Source organism: Amblyomma americanum, chromosome 3 (assembly GCF_052857255.1).
Source record: "Amblyomma americanum isolate KBUSLIRL-KWMA chromosome 3, ASM5285725v1, whole genome shotgun sequence".
Classification (NCBI taxonomy): Eukaryota; Metazoa; Arthropoda; class Arachnida; order Ixodida; family Ixodidae; genus Amblyomma; species Amblyomma americanum.
The window spans coordinates 140,527,131-140,545,706 of record NC_135499.1 but is presented as its reverse complement, the minus strand read 5'-3'; the positions used below and the strand labels follow the sequence as shown (position 1 = coordinate 140,545,706).

The 18,576-nt window shown below is 46.5% G+C and overlaps 1 protein-coding gene across 1 annotated transcript; it reads left to right on the top strand.

Moving 5' to 3' along the window:
• The first annotated feature begins 6,730 nt into the window (after positions 1 to 6,730).
• LOC144123364 (protein Wnt-9a-like) lies at positions 6,731 to 11,603 on the top strand. The gene is made up of 4 exons (XM_077656207.1): positions 6,731 to 7,399; positions 8,848 to 9,086; positions 10,030 to 10,304; positions 10,995 to 11,603. The coding sequence occupies exons 1-4, from the start codon at positions 7,296 to 7,298 to the stop codon at positions 11,511 to 11,513; spliced, it is 1,137 nt and encodes a 378-aa protein (XP_077512333.1). The 5' UTR covers positions 6,731 to 7,295; the 3' UTR covers positions 11,514 to 11,603.
• Positions 11,604 to 18,576: the final 6,973 nt, after the last annotated feature.

Below are 18,576 nucleotides of genomic sequence, written 5' to 3'. Positions count from 1 at the left end.
CCATCCGGCGGCGTCAGTGGCCGCCACGACGTCGTCGGTAACCGTAGACAGGTCGCGGCAGCCTGGCGCCGGCATCGAGTGTCCGACGACGCTTTCAGCAAACAAAGGTCGCGTGCCAGGCGCTGTTGCCGCGCGCCGGTAACCCGAACGCCGTTCGATATAGCGCGCACTGTGGCTATACCGAGGAGGGGCCCCTATTTATAGATGGCCGCGTGCCACGGCCGAGATTAAGTTTACACCATTAGGCAGGCGCAAGCGACCAGCGGGTCGCCGTCGAGGCGGTCGGAACCCTCGAGCTTGTACAATGTATCGAGAGGTCGGTTCTCGGGTGGCGTCGAGAGGGACAGCGTATACGAAAGGCGCGTGCAGCGAACCAGGGTAACGGAAACGAGAACGGACAATCTGTAGATTATTATTATTATTAATCTGTAGATACGAACAATGCATCACTGCTCAGGGGTGGCTTTAAAATGACTCAACGGATAAAAAAAAAGGAAGGAGAGGATGAAGTGGGGGGGGGGGGGGGGCGAACAATGAACATTTTTGCTGAAGAAAACAACATTTACTTTTACTTTGACAAACTTTCACTTTTACGAATAAATTTTAGAAACACATTGCATAAATAAGAACAAATAGGAATAAGAACAAATAGGAATAGGAGCAAATAGGACATGGTGCAAATAGGAAATTTCGAAAATTAGGACCCCCCTCCCCGTGCCCCGGAGTTCTCCGTAAATTCACCCCTGTTGTTGCCTTGCGCAGCCTCTGGGTGGTTCCCACGCCCTGGGGCGGAGGATGTTCGCGCACGACGCGACAAAGTGCGCGCCGGACTTCGTTATGCACACATTGGGCGAACTATATTTACTAGTGCTTTGTTGCTTTCCACATTCCGTCGCATAATTCCTCGCCTTTTCAGATAATTAGGCCTTTAAAACAATGAACTCTGTTCTGTTGCGTATAGCACTACAAAAACGTCTCCCTGGCGGCGCTCGTACACCAGCTGCATATCGGCTGCAAAGAGAGAAGAAAACGAGTTTAAACGAGTTTTATCTCTTACGTTCTTTTTACTCACAGCGCTAAATGGCGTACAGAATAATCATATAGTTGAACCTCGCTATGACGAAGCTAAAGGGGCCCTGCTTACTTCGTTATAGCCCGTGTTGACCACGCTTCCAAGGGGAATCGTCATTCCTTTGTTATAGCCATTATTTAGTTATAAACAGTTTCGCTATAACGAATTTCGACTGTATTTACAAACAACTAATAAGCTATGCATGCCACATTGCCTCTTAGAGTTCAAATATTGTGTCCGCGAGGCAGCCTCATGACGTCATAAGGAAAGAACGGTGATAACCACGAAAATTTTGAACTGTCGTATGACTGAACCGAATTCAAATGTGTCAAGATGTGAAATGTAAATAAGTATCCTCCTTTTTCCTTCGTGATACCCTTCATTACTAATTGTGTGGAGTGATACAAACTGCAGCTAATTAGCTTCGCACATGGCCACCGTCTCAGGAATGTGTCTTTTCAAGAGAGAGATTATTCGATGGTCCAAGCACACACTGCTTGTACAGCTAAAACCTAAAACCACAAAATAAGCGTCAGTTTAATCGCGTTCACTTTCCATTATAATTGGTAGCAGTCACGATCACGACGAATTAAATGTGAAGCAACCCGTGAAGTGATGATGTTAGTGAATTATTATGGCGCAAGGGCATCTATGGCCAAAGAGCGCCATGACACAAGGTATTTTCGACTTCTCAAGGTGGGGGTCAAAGACCCATTTCGCAAGCATTTCACCCTAAATAAGCCGAGCACCAGACCAGGGGAAAGCTTGTACTCATTGTATCACCGGTGGCACTGGGGATCGAACCTCGCACCTCCCGCATGTGAGGCGAATGCTCAACCACGAGGTCACCGCTGCGGTAGGCCGTGAAGAGATGGCGCTCGAATCGTGTTTGAAAATGAAAATTCTGTACCAGAATGCAAGGCTTAATGTTTCGATATTTCTCATATGCAGAGTGTTTAATTCGCTTTGTCACATGTTAATTAGCCTATATTAATGAAAAACTTTACTAGCATATGTTAGCTAAATCATTAGTTCCCATTAACAAATATGCCTGAGAGTGGTATCCACCTGGCCACACAATCCTTCCAAAACAGTCCTCTGCAGCTTCCGTATAATATTCGTGAGACGCCTGCTTTAAACAAAGTTTTCACCAATGCAGGTTAGATACGAAGAATCGGGTTCAACCAGTGCCCGTGGTAAGTATGCTGCTCATGACGCGTGCTCGGCACAGTACAGTGTAGCCCATTTCCATTCCCTTCCATCGCCAACCCAACAGGATGCTGCAACCTTCGCATTTCTACTTCCCGACTATAGGTGTAGACTGCGTACCCCATGCAGGCAGGGCCTCCAAGACTCAAGCCTGTAACTCACTCCCCTTCCAGTCGTTTGTGGGCTCTTCAGCCACTCAAAGACTTCGTACCCCTGCAAAGGCACCACAAACACGTGCTCCTTCTTGAGACGTTTTCGAATGCCAAGTTGGAAAATTCACGAGGAAAGAAAAGTAAAGGTAAGCCAGGAGACACGAGGTATCAGCCTTCACGATGACAGGTGTGGACACCGAACGCGTCTTTCCAGAGCAAATAAAAGCATCGAGTGTTAACAATGGGTGAATAAAAATAGCGATAGGCAAGAACCTGATATAGGACAGGATAGAGAACACGCGTGCGTTAGGCACTCTTGAAACCCGAGCCGTCGAACAAACTGCGCGGTATGGCTGCTGGGCGACACACAATGCATGGGAGACGAGGCCCGCAGCACGCATTGCTCCCGCTGCTCGGCTTTGAATATGTTCGACAATGGCTTCCGCGCACAAAAGAAGTGCGCGCGGCAAGCGTGAAAAATATACACCCACTTTGGGATCCTAAAGAAGGAAGACAGCTTGGAGAGCTTTTGACGAACGCTCGGTTTGCAAAAGTGGGGTCCACGGGAAGTGGATGGTTGACTGTGGGAAGTGGATATGCGTTTAATGGAGGCGAACGAGATATGGTTCGCGATAACAGCGTGTATATGCTCGTCTGTCTTTTGACTTCACTGCTGCGAACGTGTACGTTTATCGCATAGCATAGTGCCATCGGCTATTCTATATATGGCTGTTTTGCCTTCAACCAGGTGTCTGTGGATGTCTCAACTCCTCTGAGCTATTTGTTGTTGACGTAACTATAGAGCTCAACGCAACAGCGCTGTGACGAGGGGCAAGTTGATGTGGGCTGTAGCAAGGGTTTCGGAGTGTGCCTGTTACGAGCGTTGCTGTATCCATGCACAATATAAAGGAAAGCGTTTATCGAATGTGCAGAAAACAGTGCTCACGGAAATGGGCATATTGTCGTTCTCCCACTACCGTGACAGTATTTCTCCGTGTCACAAGTAAGATCTTGATAAAGCAGCGCAACTGCGTTGGCCGGACTGAAAAATCGAAATACTTCCGAACTGCAGAACAATTGAATCCAACACTGACGCGATAAACCTTGCGGCTCTTTGGTTCCCGCAAGGGCTTAGAGGAACTGTAGTGGCCGATGTTGCCGGCTTATACCTCGAAGATAGGAGGCCTTCGAGATCTTCGTGGATCTCGTGGATCTCCGAGCCTAGAAAATGGACACTCTTCTAGTTTGCACGGCTGCCACAACTTGCCGAGTGGCGCTGAATGCACACAAACCCACGTGGGAATTCTGGAACAGGCAGACGACCATTGACTACTGCCTAATGTAGCGGGTACTGTATAGCAAGCTCGCAAAATTTGAAATAGACGATAGTGAGGAGTACAGTCTGGGAAGTGATCATAAACGTATTAGTCTGCAGATGGGAGCCCTGATCAAAAGAGAAATGCAGAAAAGGCAAAGAGGAAACGCAAATTGAAACAACGAACAAATGGCGCTAATAGCGGCAGGGGTTGAAGAAGCAATAGAGAACCTCCCTTTGGAAAAGTGGAATTATAATCAGAAGGACTTATATGACAAAAAACGAAACAAGCAAAAGGACAAACTTTTGGAAAGGAAAAAAGAAAAAAAAGAAGCCACGAAGCTGGTGAAATAATGAAATTAAGGAGGTAGTCGAACGACGACAGGTGGCTTCGAGAGAACATAGAGAGGCAAGGAAGGCCCAGCTTTATCACGATGAAATAGATAAAGAAATTGGGATCTTATCGACAAAAGAAACTGCAAGTAGAGATCCTCGTCCAAGGTAAATTAAAGCAGTCTACGAATTTCTGAATGGCTGAAGACCGCGAAAAAACTGAAAGTGAACCAATAAAATTTTGGAACCATATAAGCTCCCTGGGTAAAAAGAACCGTAGAAAGCAGGAAGTGATTCAAAATTCCGATGGAAATTGTTTGGGGAGGGACGACGCTGTGAAATATATTGTACTTAAGTGGCAGCTGAATCGATTAGGAGCGCCGATAAGGTAATCCCTTTTTGTGGAGATGCATCACAGGGCAGCTTAACGGAAAGGAGTTTACAGCTGAATAATCTCAAGTGAAAAAAGGCGGAGAGAAAAAAAAAATGACCTTGGTCCCAGCAGCAAAGAAGCGTTGTTAAAAGCATCAGAAACAGTCATATCAAATAAGCAAATACCGGACAGCTGGCGACAGAGTGTAATGATTTTTAAATATAAAAGAAACGAGGTAGGATCAGCATAATATCGTTCAACTCGATTGCGATCACTTCCGTTACGTACAGCCTGACAATGTAGGCAGTAAAATTTTAAAATGCAGACATGGATAGAAAGTGATAAGATACCGGGAGACTTCAGGACGAGTTGAGAAGCGATAGGGGCTTAGATGATAGCCTGTTCGTGCTTATACGCTATGTATAGAAATAGCTATGGCGGATAACAGGCCTTTGTAATTAGCCTTTCTGGACGTAGGCGGGGCGAGCGACAATGTAAATAGCGAGCTACTATGGAGCATACCCAAAGATGAAGGTATCGGTCATGAGACAGCTAAATGAAATATACCGAGATAATAAAGTTGAAATTTCATTGGAGGGGACCAGAAGCGTCACAACAGTAGAGGTGCACAAAGGACTAATCCAGGGATATCCGATATCGTCCCTGCTTTCCATGATTTATATGATAAATATGGAAAGCAGGTTGCAAGAAAATAACCTAGGTCATAAACTCTCGCAAAAATTGGGCGGAATGGACTTAGACCAGAGGTCCCCGGGTTTTATGTATGAGGGCGATATTGAACTATTCGCTAGCCAGAACTACAACTATAACTATAACTAGCCAGAAGGATTTACAGAGTCTGATTAATGCATGTGGAGAAGAAGGAGACGTTCTGCGCTTCAGGTTTAGCGCCACTGTCAAGTATGCTGATATTTAACGATTCCACCGATCAGGTCCTTATAGTCCAAGAATGTGAGATACCTAGCCTGGCAGAATACAAATATCTCTGGGTATAGGTAAACTAAGGTCAGGCATATGCATAGAAACCCACGAAAAGACTCCTAAGAAGAAAGGGCGAAGAGATGCCGCGATAACGAATCATAGATAATTATGGGGGTACGACAGGTATGCAGAAGTATTTGGAAAGGAATAATGGTGCCAGGTCTCGTTTTGGGGAATCCGGTGTTGCGCTTAAGGGCAGAAGTTCAGTCGGGGCTAGAAATAAATCAGAGAGCCGTTGGCAGTTTAGAACTATATGTGCCCACGGCAAAACCGCAAATGAGGCAGTACATGGGGACATGAGCTGGGCATCGCTCGAAGCACGGGGAGCTCAGAGTAAAATATTATATAGAGAACACCTGAGGATATTGGGCGATAACAGGTGAGTGGCTAATGTAATTAAACACTTGTAAAAAAAGAGCGTCGACTGACAGAGGCGGAAAAAGATTAGAAAAGTACAGGATTAACTGAATGGAGGGAAAGCAGCCTTTATGCTTGTATAGAAAATGGAGAAGGCAAATCTGGAAGTAATCGATCTGCGATAGCTCAAGAGGCAGCGCCCTACTGTACAAAAAGAAACTTAACCAAGAAGAAGACACGGGCGCAGTACGTGGTAAACCTGTAGAAACAACGCAACATGTCTTTCTACAGAATGTGGCAGTATCCACCGAGATGTTGATACAGGCACAATCATTATCACTGAGACCCTAGAGTTTAGAGATAACAAAAGCAATTGGAAGTCTGGTGGCTCAAAAGCAGGTCGGTGAAGTAAGGTTAGAAATTCAGGATTAAAAATTACTCTAGCGTAAAATCAATAGAATTTACACGTAAACAAAACTGCCGAATTTATAGATAATGCCGTTAAATTTGACAGCTTGGTTTGAGAAGAGTACAGAAAAAGAAATATACCGAGCGTACGTGGTGGCGCACCTGCCGGCACACCCGTATCAAAGGGGACGGTCGATCCGTCCGTCCTTCCACCCTTGAAAGCTAGGCATGCGAGGAGGCCGAAGAGGAACTGAATCCGCTGTTGGGAGAGGGATGCACAAGGATGGAATCATCTGGAAATCTGGGACCGTTATATACTAGTCAATTAACTTCTCACTGCCTGCTGTCGAAATAAAACGAAAAACCGGGCGCGACTCCACACTAACTTCCTTTTTTAATGTATGGAAGGAAAGCGAGGCTAATAGTTGGGCGATGCCCTCTAGATGATTTCCAGACACTTCCTGAATGCTGCTCAAGTTCATCTGCGCTTTGACATACAGGATTGGAACGGCATCATTCTTCATCTGAATCGAAGCGCTACAGACGGAGGGGTCAGCACGTCTTGACCTTTGTCCAAGCTCGTGCCTCCTCCCCCCGGCCTGTAGCAGAGAGCGTTACACATATCCTGGTAGCCGCGACGCACTGCACCGATCATCCATCGAATGCTGCAGGGGGAAGAGAAGCCCCGGCGTGCGACAGTAGCGGAACCAGCATCAACGGAAAGACGAGGCCCCAGCGACTCACCGGCGCCTGCCGGAGACGCGGCCGCTCGGGTTACGAGCGCCGTTCGCAACAGGAGAGAAAGGGCGAGGAGACCGTCGCGTACGGAACACACCGCGGCGGCAGACATACGAACGGCTGCAGCGCCACAGGAGTCAGAGGTGCGTTGTGCGGACGGCACACTTGGGCACGTGGCCCGCGGCAGCCGTGACAAGCGCGCCGAAGGTGCATCCCGCACAGAGTCGGGGGCCACCGCTTCAAATATCCTGGCGCCGGCGGTCGCTCCCTCTTGCCCGTGCGTGGAGGTGCGTAGCGCGCGCGTGCCAGCGTGTGTAACAACCGCCCGTGACATGGATGGGCCACTCGGCCACGCGCCCGCCAGGTGTGTCGGACATGCGGGCCCTGGTTGTCGCCGTGTGCCTCTACCTCAACAACCAGGCTGCCATGGCAAGCATAGGGTAAGCCGCCCCCCGTCTTCCCTCGGCGCCCGCTGTCCACATCCATGGTTTCCTCGTCCCCTGCTATTTCTTTTCTTCTTCAAGGGCACTTTCTTACAGATGTTTTTTTCGCCAACCAGTGAAGTGATCATCGACTTGTGTTTGTTTATTGCTGATGGTAATATTTGATAACAATTGGTCTCTACTCGCGATCAATGGGCTTTGACTACCGACCACCGTCCCCTTATCGTGTTCACACAAGCCGAGTCCTTCAATTAAATCTTGGCGAATGCTCGCTTTAGGACGCACGAAAACGAGCGTTACAAGGCTTTCAATCACTGAGAGGTTTGTTTACTTTTTAGTTATTGCGTGCTCCCATCCACGTTTTGGAAGTTGAAGCTGGGAGGTACAACGCATCAATAGAGGTGGATTATCTGGAGACAGAACATTCCAGCCACGGTTGTATGGACAGCCTCTAAAAGAAAACTCTGACTCTGAAAGTATGGTCCCGTCATTGGGGTATGCGTATATGGGCGGTTGCATGTATTGATTAGGGTCTACGCCAGTTTGGGAACTATGAAAGCTGTAATAAGAGTTAAGTCTGAGATTCCTCTCTGGGTCCTGAAGTGTTCTAGCTGCAGCATGCTCTTACTTTCCGTCACCCTAAGCCTTCTATAATAATTGCCAAGAAGAAATCCTGCTGTCCTATTCTGTATTTTTTTTCTATTTTTAATCAGATAATAAATTGATAAATCTATAGTTGATTAAATGTGATAGATAATAAATCTATAAACAGTGATGACCTATAGCTAATACATTTTTGTATTTATAATGTGCTCCCTACAATCCATCACATGTCTTCATTCACAGCAGTTCAAAGGTTAAACGTCGTGGTTGCCTTTCTGAGTTGCAAAGTCTGTTATCTTTGTTGCCTTCAAGGCAGTGAAGTACGCCATCTTCAAGACTTTGCTGTGTCATACAGCTCCGGCACGTTGCTATTAAAAAAAAAACTTATTATTAAAAACTTCGGCATCACAACATGTGAGAATATTGTTCCAAATATACACTGTTCCGTTTATATTTCGAGAGCTTTACAAGCCTCCGTGGTGCAATCGATCAGTATACATTGCTCCGTGACATCGTCGTTGTGAAATATGCAGACTATTTGAACTATCGTCGTGGAAATTTTAGTGACGATTTTGCAGAGGGATCGTTGTCAGCCTTACATAATTCGACAGTTGCACAAACACTGAGGTAACTCTATAGGGATACAGGACTTCGCATGTCCTGCTCCAATTAGGCGCATGAGCTGTTCTAGGAGCATTGAGCAAGCGAGCAGAATTGAGATAAAACTTTTGGCGCGGACAAATGCAATAAGCTTGCACACACCCGGCTCACAGAGGCAGCCTGTCGTAAATCGCCATTGTCCTAGTACTGGCCCGGTCACCTTGCACGCATTTGCGTTCCAGGGTCTTGTCAAGGTCAAAGACCATCGTGTTAGACCCCGACCACGAAGTCTCCCAGCGCGAGTTCTGCCGCCAGCACAGGAGAGACCCGACCATGAGGCGCTTCTGCACCTCCGAGCCGGCCGTCATCCACACCGTCGTGCAAGGCATGCGAACCACTGTGAACACTTGCCAGGCGCTGTTCGAGTGGGAGCGCTGGCAGTGTGACCTGCTCCAGGATCGCAAGCATCTACTTAGGAAAGGTACGCCACGCGTGGCAAACATATCAATGCCAACCATTTGAACCACGCGTCGTCGAAAAAATTGCATCAGCTTGCTTTTCCAATGTAAAATTTCTCACCTGGTGGGGCGGGGGGGCAACTGGAGAGAGCTCCCATGCAGTGGTCGTTTAAAAGGATCCCAGAAAACACCGAACGTCCTGAGGACGTCATCAGATGGCCAGAACTTCCTCATCTCAAACAGGATATTCTGAGTACCATTGAGTGCACCGGTGGCTAAATGTCGTCTTGAGGATGTACTCAGTTTGTAGTGTACTGGACGATTCGAGAATGAAAATTCCTCGGTGTCCTACAATCGTCCTATCGCAGGGCAATATTGTGGAAATGATCCGAGGTCAAAACAGCTTTATATCTCGCACTAGGCTGTCATTACTAGAAAATGATTAAACCTGGTCTTATGTAAACATGCTTGTGATGGGGTTGGACAGTTTAGATTTTTAGGCCACTCGTTTTTTCCATTCAGGCAGCAGAATTCAACTCCAATAAACAGCTTTCTGCGGCCCTGCACATGGTAAACCTTTGCTGTGCCTCCTCTATTTGCATATTCTGGTTACTTCGCTTACATTAGCTTTGAATACGGCACTCCTATGAAAAAATAGCTCTTGATACAAATCCAGAAGTAGTACTGAAAACGTCCCAAAACTTGATCCTCAAGACGTCCTGAGTATGCGCAACGGACGGACAAATGGATCCCAGTTGAGGACTACTTAGGGACAACCTGAGGACGTCTGAGCATCCCGACGTGGGCATCGTGAGGTCATACTCGGGACGTCTTTGCGTTGTCTTGAGAAGTACTGACAAGCTCCTAGCCCGTCTCTTTTTCCAGGACCTCCTTCTTCCGCGCATCCCGGGGGGATATACGTGCGCTAAAAGACATATCTCTCTTCTATCTGGCTCCTGGACGCAGTGTACCGCGAGACAGCCTTCGTATACGCCCTGACGGCGGCCGGCGTGGCCCACAGCGTGGCTCGGGGCTGCCGGACGGGCCGGCTCAGCCAGCGGTGCTCGTGCGCCGAGGCCTCCGGGCAGCAGCAGGGCTCCTGGAAGTGGGGCGGCTGCGGCGACAACTACCCGTTCGCAGCCAAGTTCGCACGGCGGCTTCTGTCCCGGGACTCCCGCAAGAGGAGGCCGCGAACGCTGCGCACACCCGTCGACGCGCACAACATCGCCGTGGGAATCAGGGTGGGTCTCGACCGCTTCATCGACAGTTTGCGATGTCGAGAGTTCAGAGCGGTTGGCCCCGTGGAGCAAGTAGAGAGAGCGGAGAAAGAAAAGAAGACGAAGTGGGAGGGGGGGGGGGGGGGTGAGCTGCGTGGAGTGGAAACAAGGAAATGACAAAAGCGGCTGAGTTAAGGGGAGGAATGGCTGTCTACTGAGGGACAGAGAGCAGCCACAAGCAAGGAGAATGGTGAGCGAGCTGGGCAGAGTGATGCGTATCTGATTGCGGCTATTAGAAAACAAATGGATCTTGCTAAGTTCTTCATTAACTATACTCTCGATAATCCCGCCCATGGAAAGTTGTACGGCTGAAATAGATGGCGGATGTTGAAGCCAAGCAAGCCAGCTGTATGCTCTGTGGTCTACGTTTCTCAAGCAAGTCATTCGCAAAAGTGTTTTGTTCCGACATACAGAGCAACGGGAAGGTATTGGGCGTCCATACAGGCGTACAAAGTTAACGTTATTTTGAGCGATTTCGTAGCGTTACTATAAACCTAAGGTGACCAGTGATTCCTATAGGTCTTTTACGTATACATAACACCCCAACGCGGCTTTACCGCACAGCATGCCTTTGTCATCAACCGTGTGTCTTTAAAGTCTTTATCAGAAGTGGTTTTATGAATGATCAGGGCACGTTCATGCGCAACGTCGCAGACGCTGAGGCGCGGTATCCGGCCCGTCTGCAAGTGCCACGGCGTTTCCGGTTCCTGCTCGGCGAGGACCTGCTGGCGTGAGGTGGCGCCCTTCCCCGAGTTGGCCGTCAGGCTCAAGCGCAAGTACGCCAACGCCGTCAAGGCCGAGATCGAGAACAAGCCGGGATTCGCCGCCACGGACGTCCTGGTTAAGCCCCGCAAGGTTTTGGCCGGCACGTTGGGCACGACGCAGAGGCCCAAGTGGCTGGCAGCAGTCACGGCTGAGCTGAGGAGGCTCGGAAGGGACAAGCTGGTCTTCCTCGAAGAGTCTCCGTCCTTCTGCGAACCGAACGTGCTGACGCCGGGCATGGAGGGCCGCCGCTGCCGGGACCAGCAGCACTGCAGCGAGGTCTGCTGTGACCGCGGGCATCGCAACTTCACCTTGGTCGTGTACGAGAGGTGCCAGTGCCGCATGGTGTGGTGCTGCACGCTGGAGTGCAACATCTGCGAGAACGTCACGACCGCTTACTCTTGCCTGTGACGTCAGGCCTGCCTGTGCTGGCTCGCCTTGGTCCTGCCACAGAGCAGTCGAGAGCCAAAATGTGATGATGATGGGGTCCAATGGTAAGGCAATGGCGACTTGAAATTGTAGGAATCTAAGCCTGTTGTTATTTTCCATGTTGAGTTGGGTTGCCAAAAGCGCTGCGGAGGTTGTGCTTAATTTTTAGGCGTTTACCACAACAGTCATCTACCTCTGGCCTTTTGCGGTTGTGTCTGGCTAGACGCTACCTGAACTGATTGCAAATACAGGTTTAACGGCCGCCTGAAATAGCGAGCGGATAGGGATGAGCGCTCTCTGACACGCCGTGCTTCTCAAGGCAGTTAACCGCACGCTACCGGAGCTTAGTTTCTTGCAACAACTATCCATGAGTAACGCGTACACAGTCGCATTCTGCTTCACGTGCAGCCGACCAATCAGTGTAGCACAATATGCGCTGATGATTGGTTGGTGAAAGAGCAGGTAGAGCGTATAAGTGGGTGGTTTCACTCCTTTTTAATTTTTTTTTTGTGCGGGAATGTGTTGGTGACGCAATATGCTTCGAAGTCCGATACGTGAATTCTGAACTTCCGCTCTGACTGCCACCATTGTGTAGCAAGTGACATCGAGCGCGACTGCACGCGTTCTTTTTGGTGGCGTGACGGTCGCACTTAGCCACATGGTGAATATATCTCCTTTAAGCCCATTGCTTTCGCAAGAGACACCTTTGACAAAAAAGTTTGGGCACTACTGCAGAACAAGAAAAGCCTGGTGCGCGCGCATTGCTGCACAGTTCGCCTTGTCACAGTGCTTCAAAGCAGATAACACAAAAATCAGTGCTGATCTTTGCGCTTAGGTTCAGCATTGCCTCTGCGTGTTATAGTTTAGCAGAAGCGATGAGTTGAGAAGGCCTCGTTCTATGACGTTTTATGCGTGTTTAAGCACCGCATTATTGGCCCTTTATCAATTTGAATTATTCTTCCCCGAAAGGAAGCGATAACATTTGCGCCTTCTAATTACCCGAATAAGTTCAGAGATTTTTACCAGCGTCTAGAAAGCGACCGTTTGTAAATAGAGAGTGTTCTCTGGTCTTTTGGGAGCGTTACACGATTCCTCCAATCAGCGCTAGAGCTGGACTCCGTCGCTGTTGGAACTTAATTCGTTTGGCTCCTCTACCTCTCCGCTTAGAGCTCATGGATGTATAGGTGTCGGGAGCGGTGCGCGCTATTGCGATAGCCGATGTGGTCCGGGGGAGCAAACTTCAACATTTGCGGGTCCAAGAGCGGGCAGAATGTTTTCATATTTTACATCTTATAACTTTTTTTACGTGTTACTCGGTCCACGTTACTTGGTCTATTTGACGTGCTACCTGGTGGCTAGTAAAAAACAAGGGCCCGCATGTATCTAGATAACATCCGGACGAGGCGCCTCCAGTTCGTTTCGTGTCGTTTTGTTTGCAATGGCAAGGTTTTCTTGATCATGACAGTTTTCGGTTGTTGTTTTTTTTAATTTTGGCTCTTCGTTTATTACAGCCTCAAACGACAGTTCCGTTTTCTTTTGTTTTCTTTTCTTTTCAAAAAACAAATGTGCTTCAGACAATTATCGAACGATAGCGTGCTATCGTGCATGCTAAAGAACAATGTAGCCCTTGTTGTGTTTGTTTTACGCCGTGCCTGGTAAACAATCGTGATTTGCCCGCTGGTCTCCGCCAACTTTCCTTTCTTGTAGACACGTTTCTGTGCTCTCAGGGGCTCTCTGCTGCTGTGAATTGCAATCCTGGGCAGCCTCGTACGCTCAGTGTACAGTTTTCGTTCGCTGTATACTATAGCCTCTTTGGTCTACATGCTTAACTTATACATAAATACTAGAACTGAAAAGGACTATAAATTCAGACACAATAAATCTATATCGATAAGTTACGCGATTGTAGGATGACAAATATTCTGATTGCATCAAGAACCGGGCAAGATACAGAGAGAAAAAGTTCTAAATATCAGGCAAACTTGGCGACTGATTTGCAATACGTTTTTCTGTACCGTATGACAAAACACATTATATATATATATATATATATATATATATATATATATATATATATATATATATATATATATATATATATATATATATATATATATATATATATATATATATATATATATATATATATATATATATATATATATATATATATATATATATACACACTGTGGCTTGGAGCAGTTTTTCAAATCATGGCCCTCAGTCATGACGCCACGCATGGCGTGACGAAACTGAAAATCATTTACTCAAACGCCAGCAAAAAAACGACAGCATTCCACGGTGATTTGGCGGGGAAATAATTTAGAGCATGAAGGAAAGAAAGCTGAGGAGGGGCCGACGCTATTCGAGCTTTACACCAAAAATTGTGCCAGAAAGCATGTGTTTTCGCAGCGGCGTATAGCCAATAGCAACGTTGCACGCAGCAGCGTCGTCGGCTGCTTTGTCTGCTGCGCACGCGCAAGCGTGCTGGAATGGCGGCCAACTAGGGAGCAGAAGCCTTTACGTCCGGCTTCAAAAAATCTGGCGCAACGGCCTGTCCTAACCTCTTTCCTTCCTCAATGATTGAGAGGAACCCGATTATTTCACCGCATTGTTGAAATGAAATATTCAGGAGTTGAGTTTATGACTCCCTCTTAGACCATCCCTTATTCACAGTGAAACGGCTGGTAGCGCCATAAGTCTTTGTAAACATGGGGCATATTTCATTATGTTTTCTACTTCGTTCATAGCGCACGGGAAGCTTGAATCATATGACTGCGACCGTAGATCGCACGGAACTGCGGTTCCTATTACGAAGTCATGCTCATCCTCCCCTGCATAATAATAAGATATGCAACTACAGTTGCTGAGGAGCAAAATAAGTGTGTAGACGCTATGTACAATTCGTTCCTCATCCTGGACCACCGTGCTTTTTTTTTCTTTTTTGTTATCAAAATTCATTTCGGGACTCAATTCGCATGTCAATGTCCAAAAATTTATCATTACCATTTTGTGTCATTGTGCTGCGCAGTTCATGTACGCATTCCATACAGGAAAATGTTAAATATGGCATGGCGAATGCAATAAAGTGATCTTTGTTGAATATAATGTGTGTACTTCGGCAAGTCGTTTGTAAATGAATGAATGAACCTGATATTTAAGCACGTGCGTGGTATTGCAATTATTGCTTTGTCTGAGGCAATAAAAATAAGGTGCTTGTATGAAATACATTTTATAATAATGGAAGCGTTTCCTTTGTATTGCTCCTCAACTGCACTGCAGACAAGTTTCACGTAAGTATACTTCATTATATTTCTTTGATTTCGGTTCAAGGTGATTCAAAATTATAAGGAACAGCACGTGTATCACGACACACCTTAATAACTAAGGTCTTTTCACCTTCAAAGCAATTCAAAGCACCAAACGGCTGCCCAAAAAGCAAAAAAAAAAAACTTGGTTTGGACTAGTTGGTTTGAGTTTCTTGCAAACAGCGCGAAAAGACAAGGACGACACAACATACGGAGCTGGCGCTAGCTTTAAACTTTATTTCGGAAGAAGTCACACGAGGATTATATAGAAACAGAGCAACCACAATCGATCAGTGCGCATGCGTATTGAATCGAACGTATACAGTCAAGATGTACTACACGTGGAAGAGCGAAAACAGACGCTAGGAAAACAAAAAAAGATAACAGATATTCACAAGGAGCCACAGTTGCATTTCAGTGTTAAAAGGTTCCAGAAAAAGTAAACCTGAAATCTCTAAACACAAACAATCAACATAGCAATAAGGTAATTGTGTAAAAGAAGCTAGAAACTGAAACTGGTAACAATTAATATGCTAAGAATAAAAACAAGAGTGTATAAGGCTCCCACAAAAAAAAAGAAACTGTTGTTCAAGAGAGAATTAAAAAGGCAGAGAGAAATATTCAAAACTATGAAGCCTAGGAATAGCAAGGTGGTCTGAAATCCAACAGAAACAGGGCAAATGCTGAAACTCTCAAACTAAAACTGCTGAAGAGAAGATAAATGTTAAACCTTTAAGAATTCATTAAAAGTTCGGTCGCAACACAATTGAACAACGTAAGGGAAACCAAACGTGCAGCATTGGTAAGCAAACGTACATATAACCGTCCAGAAATTCAAACTCACTGTCATGTAAATCAATGGAAGGGTAATGGAAGGAATTAATGAGTTCTGTGCTCTCTATCTTCGGATGGCATCTTGTTCTTTTTTTTTCGCTCAGCCTCACGTGTTTTGCGCTGCCGCGGTGGCTCAGTGGTTATGGCGCTCGGCTGCTGACCCGCAAGACGCGGGTTCTATCCAGGCCGTGGCGATCGCATTTCGATGGAGGCGAAACGCTAGAGGCCTACGTACTGCGCGACGCCAATGCACGTTAAAGAACACCAGGCGGTGGAAATTATTCGGAGCCCTCCACTGCAGCGTCCCTCATAGCCTGATTCGCTTCGGAACGTTAAACCCCGTTAACAATACCTAACAAATCACATGCTTCCCAGTGGCCGGTAAAGTTGCTTCCGGATTTGTTTCCTGATAGCTTCCTGGTCGCTTCCTGATTTTAAAACCAATCAGGATTGGAAAACATCAGGAAAGGAAACGATTGCAAAGCATGCGAGACGAAGGGAAAGAAAAGATGATGACGATGATGATGATGGGTTTTTATGGCTCAAGGGCATGTACGGCCAAAGAGCGCCATGGCACAATGTATTTTGCATTCCTCAAGATGGAGTCAAAGACCCATTTCCCAGGCATTTCACCCTAAATAAGCCGAGCACCAGACCAGAGGAAAGCTTGTACTCATTGTATCGCCGGTGGGTACCCGGCGGCACTGGGGATCGAACCCCGCACCTCCCGCATGCGAGGCGGATGCTGAACCACTTCGCCAGCGCTGCGGTTGGAAAGAAATGATTCCATCTAAAGAAAGAGAGCACAGAATTCAATAGAGCATCGAAATATAAAACAGCGCGCGAAATCACTGCGGCTTATTTTATTACAAAGACCGGGCAGAAATGAGTTAGCACATCTTCCATTAATTTACATGCCAGCGCTGTCCAATTCTGTTGTGTCCGAATTTTTAATATTTGAAATTTCTTTTCAGCACTTTTAGCTCAAAGTTCCAGCTTTTGTCGTGTTTCTGTTGGCTTTTAGACCATCCTTTCCTCTTTGTCTTTTTTATACTCTCTTAAACCACAAATTTGTTTAGTGTTGGAGCATTAAACTCTGCTGTTTATATTCTTAGGATATTTATTGTTACTAGTTTCGCTTCTTACCTCTTTTTTACACTTTTACTTACCTTATTTCCGTGTTGACAGTTGTCCTTTAGATGTTTCAGGTTCATCTTTTTCTGGAAACCTTTTAGCTCTGCAATGCAACAGTCACTCCTTGTGAATCTTTCTGGCCATTCCCTTTCTTCTGTTTTGTTTCCCCGGCACCTGTTTTGGCCCTTCCGCATGTAGTACATCTTGACTGCGCGTTCCATTCTATACGCATGCTCACTGACTGATTTTGGTTGCTCGGTTCCTATATAACCCTCGCGTGACTTCCGAAATGAAATTGAAAGTTGGCGCCAGTCCCGTCTACTTTGTCACGGCCGCTCAATCATCGAGTGGCCGTAGATTGTCGTCCTTATCGTCTGCGCTACGTTTACAAGAAACGAAATGCGAAATATTTCCGAAAGATACTGGGGAAAACGAACAAGACACATGGGGCTTTATAATACATGAGAGTAAAGCATAAATGCAATTATAGGTGAACAACGCGGTAAATGAGGCAGTTAACGCATGATTTTTGTACTATATAGCTTTGACTCCCGGTCACTGCTGAACCAGCGGTTGGATCAACTGCAAGAGGACTTGGCAACACGTATATTCTTTTGAGGTAATCAATATTAGTTTTCTGTGGCATTCGCATTGAGATACTCTACTTTGAAAATAATGATTTAGAGGGAAACTATGAATTAGTGACATCCTTTACTATACAGACCGGATATATGTATACTTAATAAACGTGAGCCGCCGCGGTGGCTCAGTGGTTATGGCGCTCGACGCAGGTCGGATCCCGGACGCAGCGGTCGAATTTCGATGGAGGCGAGATACTAGAGGCCCGTATACTGTGCGATGTCAGTGCACTTTGAAGAACTCCAGGCGGCCGAAATTTCCGGAGCCCTTCACTACGGAGTCCTTCATAGCCTGAGTCGCTTTGGGACGTTAAACCCCCATAAAACCATACAAAAAAAAAAACTTAATATATGTGAATCTAGGGCGTCACCAAAATCCTTAAATTCGAATTTTTGTACCATGACTTTGTCTTCCCGAACATTGCGTTCATGAAATCAGGAATGACTCGCCTAACCTTCACGCTCTTATATTTACTGGTCAAGAGTAAAATGCCGCGATTTAGTAGCCAGATCTCTAATCGCTATATTACGCGATTAGCTTCGAGCGTCGTAACTCCTCGGTATACTTACGTACGTTGTCGTGCTGTAGTGCAGTTAAAGATGCATGTCGTTTCAGCGACAAGAGGCGATATGAAGTTGCATGTAGGTATATTTCCTTATCTCTTTCGTTCAGGAGTGGTTTAAAACTAAAGGGAACAACAGACGAGATGTGTTACGCAACACCTGATCAACAAGTATGCTTATAATTATCTGTTGCAGGTATAGGCGTCTTGTGTATAATACTATACTCAGATACAACTCAAAAACGAAGCGGGCATCCAATGGCGTCGACCGTTTTTCATGACGCCGCGGTTAATCCGATCAAGCCGTGGTTATTGCTAATTCATCTGCTAGTCCCTGCGCTACACGCTACAGCTGGTGCAAGGGGATCGCTCAAAGGGGGAGGATCGCTCGACGCCATTGGCTGGAGGGGCAATTGCCGCTTCGTTCTTGAGTTGTACGCGACTTTAGTGATGCACTGAAGTGATAAATATACAACGCAAGATCGATGCAGCAAATGCCCTTCAGTCAAAGTAGCGCCTCCAATCAATGGTGTCGACCTACTGTCATGACGTTGCGGCCAACCTCACT

Bases quoted from the DNA above. Each gene is read 5' to 3' on its own strand.
- LOC144123364 (XM_077656207.1), top strand. From the start codon at position 7,296: ATGGGCCACTCGGCCACGCGCCCGCCAGGTGTGTCGGACATGCGGGCC. The intron at 7,400-8,847 runs GTAAGCCGCCCC...TTTGCGTTCCAG, and splicing joins GCTGCCATGGCAAGCATAGG to GGTCTTGTCAAGGTCAAAGA. The intron at 10,305-10,994 runs GTGGGTCTCGAC...GCAACGTCGCAG, and splicing joins ACATCGCCGTGGGAATCAGG to ACGCTGAGGCGCGGTATCCG.